Source organism: Sorex araneus, chromosome 4 (assembly GCF_027595985.1).
Source record: "Sorex araneus isolate mSorAra2 chromosome 4, mSorAra2.pri, whole genome shotgun sequence".
NCBI lineage: Eukaryota > Metazoa > Chordata > Mammalia > Eulipotyphla > Soricidae > Sorex > Sorex araneus.
Genome location: NC_073305.1, coordinates 48097417 through 48116885, shown reverse-complemented (window position 1 = coordinate 48116885; position 19469 = coordinate 48097417). Strand labels below are relative to the sequence as shown.

Here is a 19469-nt window from a genome sequence, read left to right as displayed (position 1 = left end):
CTGCACATGTTGAATGTGCAGGAGGCAGAACTGCTCTGGCTCCTGGCCCGAAAGTTTGGGCTTCCTGGTGGGCTTCTGTGAGAAGCACGTGTGCGTTTTTAGCCCCATCTGCACTGTTTCATGACAGCTGCCCACATACAGACAGCACCTCCCTCAGGGCACATTTCTTCAGTGCCTGCCGTGTCTTGGGTGCTATGCTGGGTGATGAGGCTATACAGGGGCGAGGAGGCTGGGAAGACCATCAGCTGTTTAGACCATCACTGGGGCCAGCGGTGAGTGCTCTGAAGGGCAGCACAGGAGGTCATGGGAGCGCAGGGCACAGGGGCCTCCTGAGGGCCTGTCCTGCAGGAGAGGCAGCCTCACCTACATCCAGGGTCAGAAGAGCCAGGCAAAAGCCATGGCAAGCATCAAAGCCTGGAAAACGGAGAGAACATGGGGTACCTGAGACCCAGAAATGCCAACACATGACCAGCGTGACCCATCGGGGTGAGTGGGACTTGAGAATGGAAAGCTGCATGGCTTCGTGGTCCCAGAGCCTGTCCCCAGTGCCACCTGCCTTTCTGAGCTCTAGAATTAGTCCCCCTTAGCCCGACTGGGTCCAGTGGGAGACTTGGGTGGCTCTCAGACGAGGGCTGTGATTTGATTTCTGGGCACATGTACACACCATCGCCAGAGTTTACAACGGCAGGTGGATGCGGGGCCGGAGAGGAAGCTCCAATCCCATTTTCTAGTTCCCAAAACCCATTTAGTATCTTGTCCTCTACACTCAGATGGGACCGGAAAGATGGTACAGTGGGGTTTGCATGCAGGTTTAATCCCCCTAGATCCCATCTAGTCTCAGAGTTTGCGAAGAGTCATCCCTGGCACGGAGCCAGGATTTAAGTCCTGAGCACAACAAGGTGAGGACCAAATTAAAAAAAAATGTTTAATATCTGAGTGTGTGCTCTTTTTGGCTTTGGGCCACACTCGGTGGGGCTCAGGACCTCGTCCTGACAGGACTCTGGGGACCATATGGGGTGTAGGGATTGAACCCAGGTTGGTCATGTGCAAGGGAAACAACCTGTTGTACTCAGATACTAATTTTTTTTTCTTTTGGTTCACACTCAGAGATGCTCAGGGCTTACTCTTGGCTCTGCACTCAGGAATTACTCCTGGTGTTGCTTAGGGGACCGTTTGGGATGCCGGGATCAAACCCAGGCTGGCTGTGTGCAAGGCAAATGCCCTACCCCCTGTCCTATCCCTCTGGCCCCTATTAAATTCTTAAGAACAGATACTATGTTTGGGTCTTAGCAAAGACTGAAAAGTAATGATGATTTATTTCAGCCCACTGAAAGCTGATGGCTTCTTGGGTTGGAGGGTGGCAGGGGAAGCAGAGGTCACAGGTGACGGTCGTAGGATGAGGATGGGGCAGATATTAGTGGCCTGACCTGAGATGTGTTTGAGGTAGAACTTACAGAGCTTGCTAAGTCTCCTGAGGGATGCCAGCTGACTCTGAGGGGCAGAGGAACTGGGGAGACAAGGTCAGAGTAAGGAGGGGAGTGGGCACACAGGTGCCCTCTGGAACAGCACGCTCTCGGAGTTTGAGGGTGGCCAGCAGTGGAACCGAAAGTAGGAGACTTAGGTGGGGGATAGGGCTCAGTGGACGAAGCCAGAGTGGTCACTGTCCAAAGGACCCAGTTCGTAAAAAGGGAGAAAACTATAGGTCAGGGGTATGAGGGCTTAGAAAGCTGCAAAAGGGCAAGGCCAGCCACTGGGAAACAGCGCCAGGAAACCTGAGCCAGCCACTGGATCTGAGAGAGGCACGGAGAGTGGCCGCCACCGGCCACGGGAGTGAAAACACAGTGGGCGGGCGGCAGCCAAGAGCAGGGGCCAGACTGGCGGGAGCATCCCAGCGAGAGCAGGGAGCCGGGTGTGGGGCCAGGCAGAGGCAGAGGGCCGGGACATGACTCCGCAGTGGAGCACACACCTCACATCGTGAAAGGTGTGGGCTCAGTCCCTCACACGGGACCGGGTCCAGAAGACACGCCAAGTGGGAGGAGTCCCGGCGGGAAGCCCTGCTGGTGGCCTCCAGGGTGCCTGGCTGGGGCACAAGCTCGGCTGCAGATGGGCTAGATCCGTGATGCTTGACCTTTCCCGGCCCTCGGCTGCCTTCTGGCCTCTGCTCCCCCCCACGCCACCCCACCCCACGGCTTATCCTTATCCTTGACCCCCATTCCCATGATGTTCACCCGTGGCTCCAGTTGAGAGTCTGGGCTAGAGGATGCGGCAGTGACAGACAAGTGGTCCCTTCCTGTGTGGCCTGCATAGGCAGCCAAGGCAGCGCCTGGCGGGGAAGAAGGGGACACCGCTGGGTGGGGCTGCCTGTCCACTCAAGGGGAGGTCAGACACACCACGAGAACCCAGCTGCGTACTGGCCCACCTTCTTTCAGAGTCCCATTGCTGGGGCACACTGGGGTCAGCTCAGTGTGGCCCCCTCAGTAACTAGGGGCAGAGGGGGGTATCCTATATGTTGATACCTTTTTGATTTTGGACACATTTTACTTTCCTTTGAACATTTTGGATTTGGGGCCACACCCCACGATGCTCAGGTTCTGCACTCAAGAATTACTCCTCATGGTGCTCGGGGGAACCATATGGGGTACCAGGATGCAAGGCCAGCACACAACGCACTGTATCACTCCAGTCCCTATAGTCTAAATATAAAGTAATTTTTGTTTTTTCGCTACACTTGGCAGTGCTCAGGACTTACTCCTTTCCCGTGCTCTGGGATCACTCCTGGCAGTGCTCAGGGTACCATGTATGGTACCAGGGATCAAACTAGGCAAGTGCCTTAACCTTGTACCATCTCACTGGACCCAAGGAAATGATTTATTTTTCCCACCCAGCGGTGAATAACAGGAGGACCCGTCACGTAAACAAGAATTTATTTTCAGGATTATATTTTTACTTATAGACTAAATTTAATATAATTTAATTCACATATAAAGACAATCTGGAGACTCTGTGGCTGTGGCGGGGCCGCTGGAATGTCTCGGCACGCTCAGGCCTGGGCAGACACCAGCTTGCTCATGCCCGAGAAGAAGGACTTCTCTCTCTCGCTCATCACCTCGAAATGCAGGGGTCTCCGGCAGAAGTTGCACTCGGCGGAGGAATGCGGCTTGAGCTCCAGCCCCACTCGCTGCCAGGTGGCCAGGAGATTGTCTGTGAGGAGAAAGTGTTTGACTTAGCGGGGCGGGGGTAATATACCAAAGAGAAATGAAAAACCACATCCGCAAGAATATCCCAAACACAAACACTTATAGCAATGTATTTTCGTAACAGCAAAAACGTGGAAACCTAAGTGTTCACCGACCGATGAATAAACAAATATGTGGTATATCTGACATGAGAAAATTATCTGGAAGTGACAATAAAGGGCGAGAGAGAACGCAGCACAGGGGGGAAGGTGCCTGCCTTGCACACAGTTCAATTCTGAGAACTGAATATGGTACCTCAGCACCAGCAGGAGTGATCCCTGAGCCCAAAGCAAGAAATAAACTGAAGAGTGCCCCAAAACAAAACAAAAAGAGCCACAAACAAAAGCAAAAACAACAAAAAAACCCGAAAACAAAACAATAAAAAAACCCAAACCCAAGTAAATACAAAAAATAGCATACCCCAAACCCGAAATCCCACAGGAAACAAATGCTGGGACCTGCTTCACCATGGTGAGCCTTAAAGACATGCACAAGGGCCAGAGCGAAAGCACAGCAGGGAAGGCATCTGCCTTGCAAGTGGCTGACCCTGGGTTTGAAACCCACCTCCCACTCCCACCCCAGACCCCCTACCCCGCACTGGCATCCCAGATGGTCTCCCAAGCACCACCAGGAGTGATTCCTGAGTGCAGAGCCAGGAGCAATCCCTGAACATCGCTGGGTGCGACCCAACAAGAAAAAAAAAAAAAAAAGCTCAAAAAGCAGCCAGGTTTGAGGGGCACTGATTGTTGCACGGGCCCATTTATATGAAATGTAAAGTTCACACAAGTCCAGGCCCTGAAAGTGAACGCTTTTGACAGAAGCTGGTGACAAGAGAAGGCTGAGGACTGCTACCAGACATGGGGTTCTCTCTGGGGTGACGAAGCTGCTCTGGATGGAATCAGAGAGGAGTGAGCCAACATTATAATGTACCTAAAAACCACTGCATACTTCTAAAGGGTAAAAGTTATCCTATGTAAATGGTGTCTCAATAGCTTGTTATGAAATGCAGAAACAAAACCCGACTCTGGTTTTACTTTACAAGCCTACAAGGAAGACGCTGTTCCAAAGTTGCTGCACTCTTGAAACCGAGCCTCCCTGGAAGCAGACCCACGTCCAGGTGGGGAAGGGGTGCCCAGGTAGGCACTGGACCTTTGAACAGAGGGGCTGGAGCCAACATCCCTCGGTGTCTGCCTTGAGGAGGGACACGGGGCAGAGGTGGTGGACTGGACTGTAGATGTAAATGGTATAAAGTGCTGAGTAATGCTCTTATCAGCAGGGATTCGTCTCGCGCTTGGCTCCAGGAACAGAGAGAAACACAAAGCCCCGCTCAGAGTGCCAGGAGCCTCGAACCCCCATCTCTCTGTGTGGCCTTGTCACTATGATGGGGGTAGAGGGGGCTTAGCAGGTCATGATCCCATACCCTCCTGAAGTGAACCAAACAGACTTTTAGAGTTCCATAACATCTGAGGGTACGCCTAATTTCTTGGCGGGGGGGGGGGGGATGAGGCTGTGGGGATCAAATCTGAATGCTTTACAAGTGCTGCAAGGAAAGACACTGCTTTGTGCAACTCTCTGGTAAGGCACCAGAGCACCCCATACTCACCCAGGAAGTAGTTCATCATCTGTGGAGTGTGGTGAGGGGTGGGAGCGATCCGAAGGAGCTCCTCCCCCCGGGGCACCGTGGGGTAGTTGATAGCCTGCACGTAGATGTTATGCTTGCTCATCAGCTCGTCACAGACTTCTGTGTTCTTAGCAGCATCTGCAACCTAAGTTGGTGACAAACAGGAAGGTCAGCACGGGGCCCCTATGCACTCGAATGGGACACAAACAGGCCTAGCGCTTGCGGCGGGAAGAGCAGAGTCTGTTTCAGAGCTGACTGAGCTGAAAGCCAAGTTTAGGCTCCGCGAGTGTTCCCCAGCGAGCTCTGCCTCACCCCGTGAGGGGCAGTGCCCTGGAGGAGACTATTCCAGGGCCCCTGCTGGTTCAGAGGCTTCAGTCTGGGGGTGCGGGGGCAGCAAGCAGGAGGGAGGGTCAGCGGCTGCAGCCAGAGGCCATTACCCGCACAGGGATGATGTGGCTGGGGCAGTGGATGACCGGGAGGCCAGCGTCCATCAGCATCTGCCTCAGGAGCTTGACGTTGCGCTGATGCTGGCGGCGAAGGGCCTGGCCCTCGGCGCTCTTCAGGATGCGCACGGACTCCAGGGCTCCGGCCAGCAGCATGGGCGGCAGGGACGTGGTGAAGATGAAGCCCGCTGCGTAGGACCGGACGGTGTCCACCAGGGCACTAGTGCTGGCGATGTACCCTCCGACACATCCAAAGGCCTTGCCTGGGGGAAGAGCACCTCATTCATCACAGCCCCGACCCTCTGCACACAGCGGGGCGCTGGGGCCTCTCGGCACAGCCGTGCTCTGAAGGTTCCCGGGACTCTGCAGTCGAGGGACGGCCACACGTTTCTGCAGGGGACACAGTCGTCCAGAAGTCTTGCCCAAGCAAGGTGCCCCTGTGGTCCATACCGGCCATGCTCCTGGGGGCAGGGACCCAACCAGGGGCTTGAACCCTCCTCTCACTGCGAGCTCTACCCCCAAGGCCGGACCGTGACCCCACTGTGACATAAGTCGTTTGGGCGGGACTAGTATTATTTCCTATGTAAATAAACACTATACTCAGAGACAATTCATATTTTCTAGGTAAATATGAACATGCAGAACCACTGGGGTGGGTTTAGGGTGCGATTCAAATTTCAGTCCTAAGTCCCTTTAGATAATCGCTCTCTCGAGTTTCAGGATTAAGGGCTCCCCAAGAGTCCTCACGGATCTTAACATTCTGTTCTCCAGGTAACATTCCTGTGGAAGCCCAGGAGGGCTGGGTGGGGAGAGGCCCCGGCAGTGGGAAAGTTCCTCCTCGTCCCTCCCATCTCACAACACCCAGGCCTTCAGAGCCCACTGAGAGCCCTTTAACGAAAAGAACCGCTGGGGTTTGGAGACGGGAGGCCAAGTGCTTCTCCCCGGCAAAGGAGCTGCCGTCTGTGTTCTCACACCAGCCCTCGCAGGCTCACTTCTTTCTTTTCAGCCTGCCCAGCCTAGTCAAGCGCAGCATCTATGCTGCTGGCATCTTAGAATTACTGCTCCATGCAGCTCATTACGATCTTCGTTTGGAAATCCTCAATTTTGTACAGTTTACATAATTTTCAGCCTTTAGAATCTTCATAGGCAAAGAAGGGGTCTAATTATTTGCATCCCAACCCCATCTGTGTGCCACCCAAAACTGAGCTGGGTCCTACTATCTCCATGACATCGATTCATGACCAGGGGCGAGAGAGCTGGCACACCCGCTAAGACACTTGCCTTGCACGTGGGGGGGGGGGGGGGAGGGAGGGAGAGAGGGAGGGAGGCAGGAAGGCAGGCAGGCAGGCAGGCAGGCCGGCCCGAACAGGTTCACAACCAGCCCAAGGTCACAGAGCTGGTGAGTCTCACTGAATCCAGTGGGTGACAGAGCTCTGAAAAGGGGGCCCAAGAAATGCTGCCTCTCAGCAAGGGACACAGGGCGCCACCAAGGAGCAAGGGTGGCCTGGGAGGGCCCCTTGAAGTTAGCTTCAGAGCCTGGTGCTCCCTGACGTCCAAACCCTCAGGCCTAATGGCCGTTCTAGGGAAAGACGAAGAGAACAATTCTCACCATCAACACAAGGGATCCACCAAGTCACAGAGACAAAAGGCTGTTGTTATGGCATATAATCAAAGTTATATGCTAAAGATGTAGCTCAGTGGTAGATGCTTCACATGTGTGAAGTCCTGGGTTCGATTCCTGACACCACAAAAAGCTAAAGACCAAAAGTTAGGGCCAGATCCATAGTATAGTGAGGAGGACGCCGGCTTTGAAAGCTGACCTGGATTTGTTTATTTATTTATTTTTGCTTTTTGGGTCACACCCGGCGATGTACAGGGGTTACTCCTGGTTCTGCACTCAGGAATTACTCCTGGCGGTGCTCAGGGGACCATTAGGATACTGGGAATCAAACCCAGGTCAGTCACATCAAGGCAAACACCCTATCCGCTGTGCTATCGCTCCAGCCCCTCTGACCCGGATTTGATCCCCAGCATCACATATGAGCCTGGCCCCACCACCCCTCTTGGCACCGCCAGGACTCATCCCTGAGTGCAGAGCCAGAAGTAATCCCTGAGTACTGCCAGGTATGGACCCCTAAGAAAAAGTTTTTTAAAAAGTTTTTAAAAAGTCAAAGCAAACAAAAAACACTCACATGACAATGCTTTTTTTGGGGCACACCTCATACCTGATGATGCTCAGGACTTACTCTCAACTTTGCACTGGGGAATTACTCCTGGCGCTGTTCAGGAACCAATGGGATGCACACAGTATCCCAGGAAGATCGAATGTGGGTCAGCTGTGCGCAAAGCCAACACCCTCCCCACTGTACTACTGCTCTAACCCCACAAATGGCATTTTTGCTGTCTTCAGCTCTGAAACACACTTGATTCTGAGAAGCATGCCTCCACGAGCGTTGCTATCACGCTCTCATCACTTGGGAAAATTAAATTCGGATGAAAAAAGGCTCAGGATTTCTATGCTGTTCTCACTGGCTCCAGTTAGACCAGTTAGACCCTGGCCTTGCAAGGATAATTAACCCGGATAGACGACAGACGGAGCGCATACACACCAAGTGTCCCTGAAATGATGTCCATTTTGGGCATGATTCCATCCCGGTCACCAATCCCTCCACCTCGGGCTCCGTACAGCCCCACTGCATGGACCTCATCCACAAAGGTGATGGCTCCAAACTCATGCGCTACATCACACAGCTCTTCCAGCGGGCACACCGCCCCTGAGGAGAGAACACAGATGAGTGAGAGGCCACTCCCAGAGACTGCTGTTTTAAGTGTCAGTCAGAGCAATGTCATTTACATTCAAAGGTCTGTTTCTGTTTGTTTCTGTTTGGAGGCCCCACCTGGCAATACTGAGAGCTTACTCCTGGCTTGGCACTCAGGAATCACTCTTGGAGGTGCTTGGGGGAACATACAGGGAGGCAAGAATGGAACCCAGGTCGGCCGTATGCAAGGCAAAGGCCTTACCCTGTACTCTCTCTCTGGTCTTCTAAGGCCTCATTTTTATTTTTCTTCTTAATCTTAGGCACTGTGGTTTACAATATTGTTTTTGTTTTGTTTTGGGTTTTGTTCAGGCTTTACTCCTCGCTCTGCATCCAGGAATCCTTCCTGGAGGGCTCAGGAGAACATACTGGGTGCTAGTAATTAAACACGGACTGGCCATATGCAAGTCAAGTGCCTTACCCACTGTTCTATCTCTCCCGCCTCTAAACAGCACTCTCAAATGAAACCTACTTTTCATTTCAGGTTCTAGCTTGGGGCCAGAGAGAGCTCCATAGGTTGTGCTGTGCTTTGCCTATAGGACACCTGGGTTTGAGCCCTGGCACCCCAATGTCCCCTGATCACCACCAGGAGCAACCTAGAGTATTAAGCTGGGAGCAGCCCCTCAGCACCACTGGGAGGGGCCCCCAAACCACACAGAAACAGCTTGGCCCTACTCAGACTTACCATCCATGGAGTGGACAGTCTCGAATGCAACGATCTTGGGGACCGAGGGGTCAGATCGTTGCAGCAGCTCTCGGAGGTGGCTGACGTCATTGTGGCGGAAGATGTACTTGGGCACTCCGCTATTCCGAATCCCTTGGATCATGGAGGCGTGGTTTCCAGAATCAGAGTATATCTCACAGCCTAGTGGATAAAAACACTGTTTATTCCAAGCTCTACTAAAGACAAACCATTTCCTAGAGTCAGACTTTCAGGGTTTTTCCCTGAAAGCATCACTCGTACCCAGCTGAGAAAAGACAGTGTGCCAGTTCCTTCCTGCCACAGAAAATGACAAGATTTTCTGAGAAGGCCCACAGGTGTAGAATAACCCAGATACAGGCAATTCATCTGCTGTCAAATCTGGCTGCCTCATTCCAATACTAACAAGTTTTACTCCAAAAGCAATCAAAAGATAACTACAAATGATGGAAAAGACCTAAAACGCAAAGCACAACTGCAGCAATTAACTGAAGGACAGTCCTTTGAATCTGGTTCTTCGTTGGTATCATGTTCTACTAGAACTTATAATGTGCAATTAATGCTTAGTGCTCAATTCAAGAACAAATGCTCCTAGTGCTAGAGTTCCTAATGACTTTTTTTGCATATTATTTTATTCAAATACCAGTCTGATTACACATCATCAGATGTAAGCACTGACCATAAATACCCGCTCCTGTCATTTAGACCAATCCTCCCATAGCTGGTTTTCCTGTCTGCACCAGGGGTAGACCCTATTGCAGAGAGGAAAGGCCTTTGTCTGGGTTTATGCAAGATGTGTAATCAAAAACATGAAATAACCAGCTGTTAGAAAGACAGAAGCTCTGAATTGCTGTAGAGCTCTGAGCACGGGTTGGAGAAACCAGCAAACGCCGCTGTACTATCACTCTGGCCCCCTAAACTTCTTTTTAACAGGTCATTCCTGGCAGCACTGGGGATCTAACTCAGGGCATGCACATTCCATGTCTATCCTCTACCATCTGCGCTATATCCTTGAAGTAAGCCAGTATTTTGATGTTGCTCAGATGCTGAAAAAATAAAGATTCCTGTAACAGGTTTCCTTACTTGGCATCATTTTAGCCAGAGTGTAGAGGGTGGAGTCATTGGCCACAAAGCAGGAGGAAAACAAGAGTGCCGCGTCCTTCCCATGGAGGTCAGCCAACTCCTGTTCCAAGTCCACATGAAATTTGCTAGTTCCAGAAATGTTTCTGGTACCACCCGCTCCAGCACCATGTTGCTTCAGAGTCTCCCTAGAGAAAAGGCAGGCAGAAAACTGATTTTTTAGTTTTGAACACTATGAAAATTGTTTCCAGGATCTAAGAGGCTGTAAGATGTTATTTTGGGGGTGGGGGTCACTCCCAGAATGCTGGAGGTATACATATAGTGCAAGGACTGAACCCAGAACTTCTTCGGCAAATCGTGCGTGCCAGCCGTCAAAACCACCTGAGTGATTCTTCCACGTGAAACATGGGCTCAGACCGCTTTTGGACTGGGAGGGAGACAGTGTCCACACTGGGTACCACTGCCACTAGGGTGCATCGGGAGCAAGAGCTCCTTTCGCAGTCTGAGTGTTGGGAGTAAGCTGTCAGTCTGCTAGGGTGTTTCTTCTGGGATGAACATCTCTCTCCAATGAACTGACAACTGTCTCTAGAGGATACCCCGGACGGTGGTTACCTAAGCCCTCCGAGACCAGTCACATGGTGTCAGGCAGTATCTGTTACTAATCCTTGGACGTCGCTGAGTTTAGCAGCAACAATCTCAATCCTCCCTGGCCAAGGCAAGCCTCCTGATGGACATGGGATCTGCTAAACCTTTTCACGGTTTGGGGGTCACACTGCTGGTGCTCAGAGGCTACTCCTGGGGGATCAAATGTGGTGCTGAGGACAGACTGGGATTGGCTGCACGCAAGGGAAGCACATATTCTTTCCAGTGCCTCTGAAGATATGCTTAAAGGCTAACATTTGGCTCTGGTATACTTTCAGCTGCTGAATATTCCCTCCCCGAGAGATCTAAACCATGTGAATCGTCAGTGTCTTTCCAAGTAATGTCGGTGGCTAGTGCTGGCTGGGGGCTACTTACATGACTGCCCCACACACCCGCGGGTGGCGACTCATTCCCAGGTAGTCGTTGCTGCACCAAACAGACACCTGCTTTTTGGTAATGAGCGAGTCAGAGTAGTCATCTGCCATGGGGAAGATGTGCGCCCTCCGGTTCACAGTTTTAAAAACTCGATAGGTATGGTCGGTTTTTTTCTCATCAATTTTCTTCTCGAAGAAACGATCATATTGAAAAGTAGAAACAGCTAGAAACCAAACCAAGACAGTAGAACCTGGTGGTTAAGAAGCACCCCTGGACTTGGGGAAAATCTGGGTTCCAATCCACTTAGGGCTAGCAGGGAAGAGTCTGGGCAAATGAAACACTCGCCTGGGCGTTATTTATTCATTTAGTTTTGGGGTCACATCCAGTTCTGCTCTCGGAGACCACTCCTGACAGGGCTCAGGGACCATATACGCAGCTGGGGATCGAACCCAAGTCAACTGTGTGCAAGGCAAGTGCCCTACACTCTGAACTCTCTCTTCGGTCCCAGACCCACATTGTGTCTGCCTCAAACAGGCAGAAAGCAAAGGCCCACAAGAAGGCTCAAGTGGCTTCAAGTGCTTCCCTGGCTGGCTCAGGGCCAAGAGTTGTCCAACGGTGACAGCTCCCCAGGGGCTGTCTCATGCAAGAGACAATGAGACTCCTGGTGACAGGGTAAGGAAGAGCAGGTAGGTCACCACAGGGTTTGTCATCACTACAGCTAGAGCAACAGATCTGGCTTTTAACTCAATTTTTTGAGTTGTTTTGGGGTTTGTTTCTGAGCCATATCTGCGGGACCATGAACTCCTGCCCTTTGAGCTATGACCCCAGGCTTCAATTTTATGCTTAATCTGCTATATATTTAGGTTAGAAACGCCCTCCTGGGGCCAGAAGAGAGCACAGGGGTTAAGGTATTTGCCTTGCATGAAGCTGATCCTGGTCTTATCCCAAGCACAGCACAGGATAAAATCCTGGTCTTATCCAAGCAATACAAGGAGCAACCTTTGAGCACAGACCTGGGAGTAGTCCCTAAGCACCATGGAGAGTGGCCCCAACCCTCCTGCCCTCACAGCCAAATAAAACAGACCAAAAACCCCCTCTTACCTCACACAAGAATAATGAAACTTACATTTTGGCAAGTTATCCTGAAGAAGATGGGACACTCTTTCTGGCTTTTGTTTCCGCATGATATCCTGAAAGTTCTTCAGCAACCCGCTCTGCTCCCCACCATCGGCCTTCACACTAACTGCACCGGGATTCTCTGAGGTCTGAGCAACCTCTGCAACAAAAGCAACACAAGAACAGTGAAAAACCCTGACTGAGTTCACCACACCTTCCTGGAATGTTGTAGAAATTCACCTGAGAAGACTGACTATAACCTGTTATTTATAAGTGCATAAAGCTTTTCTTCTTCCCTTTCAGTTATGGCAGTTATTTTGATTCTGGTGCCACACCCAGTCAGATTCAGGGGCTACTCTAGGTTCTGTGTCATGCAGCGCTGGGAATGGAATCCAGGCCCTCCTGCATGTGAAGCATGAGTTAAGCCATCTTTCTGGCCCCCGTTTTAATTTTATTTTGGTTTTGGGGCCATGCCAGGCAGTGCTCAGGGCTTACTCCTGGCTCGGTGCTCAGGGGACTGTATGGGATGACGGGGATCACACCTGGTTGGCTGCATACAAGGAAAGTGCCCTGCCGGCTATAATATTGCTTTGGCCCTTCTGGTCTCATTTTAGTAACTGTAACAGCCATCACCTACTGCTGTTTTAATATCAGTTATTAGTCAGTTTTAAAGAACATTACAGTCCAAAGTTCTCTAGTTAAAGGGTGGGAGAGAGTACAGTGGGTAAAACCCGTCTGATCCCTGCACCAACCACACGTATGCCCTCCTGGTCCAACTCTCTCCCTCATCTCAAAAATTTTTTTTTTCTTTTTGGGTCACAGCTGTCGATGCACAGGGATTACTCCTGGCGGTACTCAGTGGACCATATGCAATGCTGGGGATCGAACCCAGGTCAACCACGTGCAAGGCAAATGCCCTACCTGCCATGCTATCGCTCCGGCCCCCCTCATCTCAATTCTCTTCACAGAACAACAATTATAGCCATATAAGCCACACAAGCCACTCTTGAGAGTGGGTTTTTCTGTCCCTCTTTGCTAATAGGATCTTGCAAATACTCCAAGGATAATAGCCACAAATGAAATCTCTTGTTGCCACTTAATGACCATCAGTGAGACACACAGCCTGGGAGGCCCAACACCATCACTTATCACAGTATCATCCCTTTTATCCTTTATTCCACCTGTGGTTGGTCTGAGGGCTGGAGAGATAGCACAGCAGTTGGGCGTTTGCCTTTCACACGGCCGACCCGAGTTCGATTCCTCTGCCCCTCTCGGGGAGCCCAGCAAGATACCGAGAGTATGGAGCCTGCACGCCAGAGCCTGGCAAGCTACCCGTGCGTACTGGATATGCCAAAAACAGTAACAATAAGTCTCTCAATGAGAGACGTTACTGGTGCCCACTCAAACAAATCGATGAGCGACGGATGATAGTGACAGTGACAGTGGTTGGTCTGAAACAAAGGGCAGTAGACAACAGCTTATGACTGCAGGATACAATAAAAAATTAAGCAATTACAGGGTCCAGAGAGAGAACAACAGGTAAAGAGCTAGCTTTGCATGCAGCTGACCTGGGTTCAAAACCCAATATCCCATATGGTCTCTCTCGAGCCCCACCAGGGGTGATCCCTGAGCTCAGAGCCAGGAGTAAGACCTGAGTACCGCTGGGTGTGGCTCAGAAACAAAACAACAATAAATAAACAAAAAGAAATGAAGCAGCAATTACTATAAAAACTGTTCATGTCCTGAACACACACAAGGTACCACACTTTGCACTACAGTCCTTTATATTCACGACCCTCCTCCTTGGCCCTAAAAGAGGAAGGTACCAAATTGCACCCTAACATTACCACATACACAAACCTGGGGATCCAAAGCACACTTCACTCTTCCTAACAGTTCACGTCTCCGGCATTTACCTTTCCTCACAGTGTGCATCTCCTGCACGTCCTCTTGAAGCTCGAGACTGGCTTTGCGGAAGACGCTGCTGCCCTTCTGGTTCATCTGGGCGGCCAGGAAAGGACATTTGCTCGCAGTGCCCTGGCTCGTAGCAAGAGGTGGGTGTCCAGATGGAAGCTCAGAGCCCTCTGAAGTCAGCGGGGATCCTTCAGGGGCCTTCTGAGCCACCTCGGGTTTGGCAGTTTTGTCTTCTAAGGGAGAGATGAAAAGACACACATCAGCTCTGGTTTCCAAGCACACCAAAAACCCACTTTGTTCCTTCTCTAATTGTCTTGGAAACACACTTTATACTTAACTCTCCCACCGTCCACACTTAATTTTTCTTTTGTTAATGTAACCATTTTCCCATCTGTCTCACTGAAAGAGTTACCTTTAGGCTAAGAGTTAAATGGCAAAGTTGAGCAACCCCTCAAAGTCATTGGCCTTCTCCGAGGGGCTGGAAAGAGTCCTATGGGAAGGCAGTAGTTGCCCTGCGTGTGACAGACCGGGTTAGATCACCGGGGCTATGTAAGATTCTCCCAATTCTGCCAGGACGAATCCTAAACACAGAGCACTGCTAGGTGTAGCCCCCAGATACAACAAACACAAACAGTGGGGGCCTGAGAAGTACAGAGGCCAAAGTGCGTCCCCTTCTTGTGGCCAACTGTTAGACCTGGCACCACACAGCCCCTGAGCACCTGCAGGGGACTGAGGAACCCCTGGCACCACAGGGCATGAGCAGCACCGCACCCTGACCCTGACTCTGGCCCACCAGCCCAGCTGGCCAGGAGTCACCATAAGTAGCCCCCAAGATCCTCATCATGCCCCCCCCCAAAAAAAAACCTGTTGTCTAAGAGAGTTAGAATTATTAGTATTCGAAGAAAAAAGATCTAAGAATATTACAATCACTTGTCTCATTTTTCTCATCTAAACGCACCAGAGGTTCGCAAGCTTAATTATGAACTGGTACCAGTTCATAATGCTCTAGCTATAATGACTCCCCTCGCCCCTTGAGCAAATCCATTCACCTTCCTTCTAGGAAAGTCTTTCTTCATCATTCTGGAATATTCCTGTGAGTCATAGGCTAGCCTTTCCCACAACCTGGGTAAGATGTTTCATCAAAATCTTCTATAAAGGAAAGCCAGAAATAATCTGAAGCTCATTTCATTCATTATAAAACACAAATTCGTTGTAGAAGTCTGGAGGAACAGAAACAGTGCTATTACTCAAAAACGTAACCGCTGCGGCATCCACTACACTTCACCCCGTGTACAGGCTCCTTTCTCCTCCCCTTAGCTGTGCTGGAGAGCACCGGGTAGGCTCAGTGCAGGGCGACCCCAGCAGCAGGGCTGCCAGGGTCACACTGGGCAAGGGAGCAGGTGGGGGTGGTGCGGGGCTGCATCTGTGTCTGAAGTCCCTGTGTCTGGAAGGCAGGAGCTTTACCGAGTCAAATCTGGTACCCCCATACAGATTTTTGTTTGTTTTAGGTCACACCTGGCAATGCACAGGGGTCACTCCTGGCTCTGCACTCAGGAATTATCTCTGGCGGTGCTCAGGGGACCATGTGGGATGCTGGGAATCGAACCCGGGTCAGCTGCATGCAAGGCAAATGCCCTACCTGCTGTGTTATCACTCCAGTCCCGGATTATTTATTTTTTTTAAGTTTCACTTATTCTGTCCTTTTCATTATGCAGATCCGTTTAAACTATCATCACTATCACTATCACTATCACTATCCCGTTGCTCATCGATTTGTTCGAGCGGGCACCAGTAACGTCTCTCATTGTGAGATTTATTTGTTACTGTTTTTGGCATATCCAATATGCCACGGGTAGCTTGCCAGGCTCTGCTGTTCAGGCTCCATACTCTCGGTAGCTTGCCGGGCTTTCCGAGAGGGGCAGAGGAATGAACACGGGTTGGCTGAGTGAAAGGCGAATACTCTACCGCTGTGCTATCACTCCAGCCTTGTTATTGATATTTGTAATGGTTGCATGCTAGTCTGTCAAAAGAACCACATTCCACCCATCTATTCCTGCAATGCTAAGTGGTAGAATTGTGAAAGACAAAGAATTGCTCAGTTAAAGCAAACAAACAAAAAAACCTGACTTGCTCCTGAACAATGGCAAAGAGAAAAATCCTATGAAGATTAAATCCTTCCTTCTTAGAGAGTGAAACATTCCGTCCTTGCAAATCCACTTCCAGAGGACACACCTGAACAGCCCTAGAAGGCCAGATACTCTTTTGGATTAAGTGAAATATGAAAAGCCTCATCCTCTCCTGGCACAGCCAGAGCAAAACTTAATTCTAACCTTTTGTTCCTGTTTCTGTAACACACCCAGGGGTGCTCAGGGGCAACTCCCAGTGCAGTGCTCTCAGGTCATTCCTGACTGCTCCGGGGACGGTGGGGCGCTGGGAATCAAACCTGGGCTCCTGTACACCAAGCCTGTACTGGGTTCCAGTCCCTTAGCATTCTCTCTGGCCCAACTTTGATCTCTTCACTAAAAACAAAATAGGAATTCATATATAAAATAAAGATATATGTGTTGAGAGAAAGTACTCCTTTAACAAATATCAGATGAATCCATTTATGTTAGATTTCTGGAGTATTCAAGTCACAAAGACAGAAAGAAGAATGCATGGGTGGGGAGGAAGGGGGAAGAGTTTAATGGGCAGAGTTTCAGCTTGGGATGAGGAGAGTTCCAGAAACTGCACGGTGAGACAGAAACAATATGAATGTACTTAACACCACTGAACTGCACAGATGGCTGAGATGTTAAGTTTTGTGTAATGTGCATTTTACCGCAATGAAAAAAAAATTCACAACTTTCAAGGCTAAAATCTTCCACTCAATTTTGCTGTGAATACAAAACTGCTCTAAAAATAGATGATTAATAATTTTAAAAGGGCTAACTACTTACTGAAAGATAGACAGGAATAGAACACTCCAGCTTTATGCTTACATGAATGAGGCACAATGGAGTGTAAAAAAACACATCACGTGGAACACTGTCCACACTTTTGGTGTTTTGTTTTTGAGTCCTATCTGGATGCTCAGGACTCCTGGCTCTGTGCTCAGGGATCACTCCTGACAGGCCCAGGGGACCATACGGGCTGCCAGGGATAGAACCTGGGTTAGCTGTGTGCAAAAGCAGGCGTCCTACTGCTGTACTATGGCTCCAGCCCCTGTCCGCACTTTAGGAGCGTAAAACTAAAATGCCTAATTTGGGTTAGTGGGGTTAGGACAATCACAGATTTACTTGAGAAAATGCATCTGAAGAGGCTCATGCCCCACTGTGGGCTGGAAGGCCTGTGGCAATGGCCAGTGACACTTACTCTCGTTGGCCGGTGGGGTTTCTTTGACCTGTTGGCAGTGAACAGCTGAAGTGGTCAGAGCCCGAGGGGCTGGCTTGGCCCCAACCTCCATCATTTTGGGGCAGTTTTGGGCATAGAACAAGAGAGATTTGCCCGCCTTCTGCAGAAAGGCCTGGGGTACCCGGGATAAGAACGGGCAGCGGCGGACGACGGTCTCCATATCCCGGAGGTACACTGATCCTGTAGAAAGATGAGTGACATCAACACTTGATAATAATCAGGCGAAATACCACTAAAAGGTCATTGTGCTCCAGTGTCACCAGCCGGGCCCCCTGGACTACCAACAAGGTCCAGGCAGAATTTCTGAGGACAGTGCCACGGAGGGCAGGAAGGGAGGGGAGAGAGGCTTGGCCACCAGGTCACCCCCAGCTCTATTCAAATGCACCTGCGAAGTCACTTTACCTGGGAGGCTGGGACACGGACAGGACTATGAATAGTCAAGGGACAAGTCGGGAACAGGTTCGGGAGGTACGATTGCTCCCTCCACCGGGGCAATCCGCAGGCAGATAAGACACCCTGGCACACACCCGGATGGGGAAGCCAGGCCAGGGAAGAAGTTGCTGTCACCCATCCAGGCAGCCCCCACCCCAAGCTAGAGGCAGGGTCCCAGAGGGGGCCCCCAGGTCCCTGATGCAGGATTTCCCCCAGGTCGTGCCCCTACTTCTCGGTCAGCTGGGCAAGGGAACAGGCTCGCGGGGGGAGGAGGGCTAGCAAGGGGTAGGAACCGGGGGAGGGGGGCTGTCGAGCGGAAGGGGGTGGTCGCGGCCTGGGGGATCGCGGGTTTGGGGAGAGGGGAGCAAGAAGGGGCTCTCAGGCCGCCGCCAGGTAGCTGGGGACGGCCCGGAGGGCGCAGAGCGGCCCGCCAGGTTAAAGGTTGCGAGAAGAACCTTGCCCCACGGCGGTGGGGGATGGGGGCTGGCAGGCCGGGCTCCCGGGGCGCCCCCCACCCTCGGCCCGCGCCGCAGCCAGAGCGCGGGCCCTCACCTGCGCGGGCAACGCTGTGGAGGAAGCGGCGGCGGCGGCGGCGGCGGCGGCGGGGAAGCCGGGCCGAGAGGAAAGAACTGACCGTTGCCCTTGTCGGCGACGAGCCTCGGGGCGCGAGCGGCGCGGCCCTAATATAGGGCGGGAGCGCGCAGGGCGCGTGCGCGCGGGGCGGGGCGGGCGGGCTTGCGCGTGCGCGGCGGGCGGGGCGGGGTGGGGCGGGGCGCCGGTGACGTCACCGCTTCCCCGCGTCGCTTTCCTCCGGGGCAGGGCCGTGCGCCGGCGACTTCAGCCGCGCCCCCCACTCCCTGCGGACTGCCCAGGGTTTCAGAGCAGCGCCGGCCCTTGGTGGGGCTGCGGGGCGGGAGGAGGCCGGGGGAATGCCACTAGGGCTTTCAGAACAGGTTTCTCGGGCCGGGGCTGTGGTTCCGGACTAGAGCATCAGCAGCCTCGCAAGTCTGAGGCCCTGGGTTCAAGCCCCAGGCGGGAATTGTGGGGGTGGGAGGGGGGTGGAGAGGGGGAAGTTTCCTTGCACAAATGGAAAACTAAGCATTCTGGACTAGGTCTTAAGCGGATTGCCACCCCACCCTCCACCGACTTGAGGGCTTTCTGAGGAAGGTGCGGCAGGATTGCGCAAGGACAGAGCTAAAGGACTCCTTCGATGCCTGAGCTCAGAGCGAGAATAAACCCCCCAAAATTGAAAAAAGATGGAGTTAGTGAGGATGATGGAAAAGGGGCTTGAGAGTGAAGGAGCAGAAGGGGAAACTTGTGTCACTTTCTCCTTTGAGTTGAAGGTACTTAATCTGATCCAGGCGAGGAAGGAACACGGCTGACCAGGGCTCCCGGGTGGGAGGACCGGGAGGTGGTGGAGGGCAAAACTTAACAGGGCCAGCATGAGATTCCCACCGGACACGTGCTAGTTAAGATTTGTGCTTTCCCTTGTCAACTTTGCAACACTCCTTGCTGGCTACACTGGGCCTCGGGAACCAAGGAGAAGTGGGTTGTGCCTCTTCTGAGTCTTCCCCATACCACACCACAAAGTCAGGTTTGGAAAACCCCTTTCGGTGTGTCAGTCCATCTCTTGCTCCCTCCCAGCTTAAATATGGGTTAAGTTGGCTGGCCTGTTCCAGTTTGGAACAGCCCTACACCCCC

At 51.7% G+C, this 19469-nt stretch overlaps 1 protein-coding gene across 1 annotated transcript; it reads right to left on the bottom strand.

Annotated features, from left to right (window-relative positions):
* Positions 1-2907: 2907 nt before the first annotated feature.
* Positions 2908-18475, bottom strand: ALAS1 (5'-aminolevulinate synthase 1). Its single transcript, XM_055135280.1, has 11 exons — positions 18321-18475; positions 17298-17516; positions 13946-14176; positions 12040-12189; positions 10914-11136; positions 9900-10084; positions 8802-8981; positions 7910-8074; positions 5295-5563; positions 4840-5002; positions 2908-3201 (listed from the first exon to the last, which is right to left on the bottom strand). The coding sequence occupies exons 2-11, from the start codon at positions 17494-17496 to the stop codon at positions 3041-3043; spliced, it is 1926 nt and encodes a 641-aa protein (XP_054991255.1). The 5' UTR covers positions 17497-17516; positions 18321-18475; the 3' UTR covers positions 2908-3040.
* Between the last annotated feature and the right edge of the window lie 994 nt (positions 18476-19469).

Coding starts and splice junctions, on each gene's coding strand:
- ALAS1 (XM_055135280.1), bottom strand. CDS start 17,496: ATGGAGACCGTCGTCCGCCGCTGCCCGTTCTTATCCCGGGTACCCCAG. Junction 10,085..10,913: donor CGGGTGTGTGGGGCAGTCAT/GTAAGTAGCCCC, acceptor CCTTTTCTCTAG/GGAGACTCTGAAGCAACATG. Junction 8,982..9,899: donor TCTGGCTAAAATGATGCCAA/GTAAGGAAACCT, acceptor TTTATCCACTAG/GCTGTGAGATATACTCTGAT.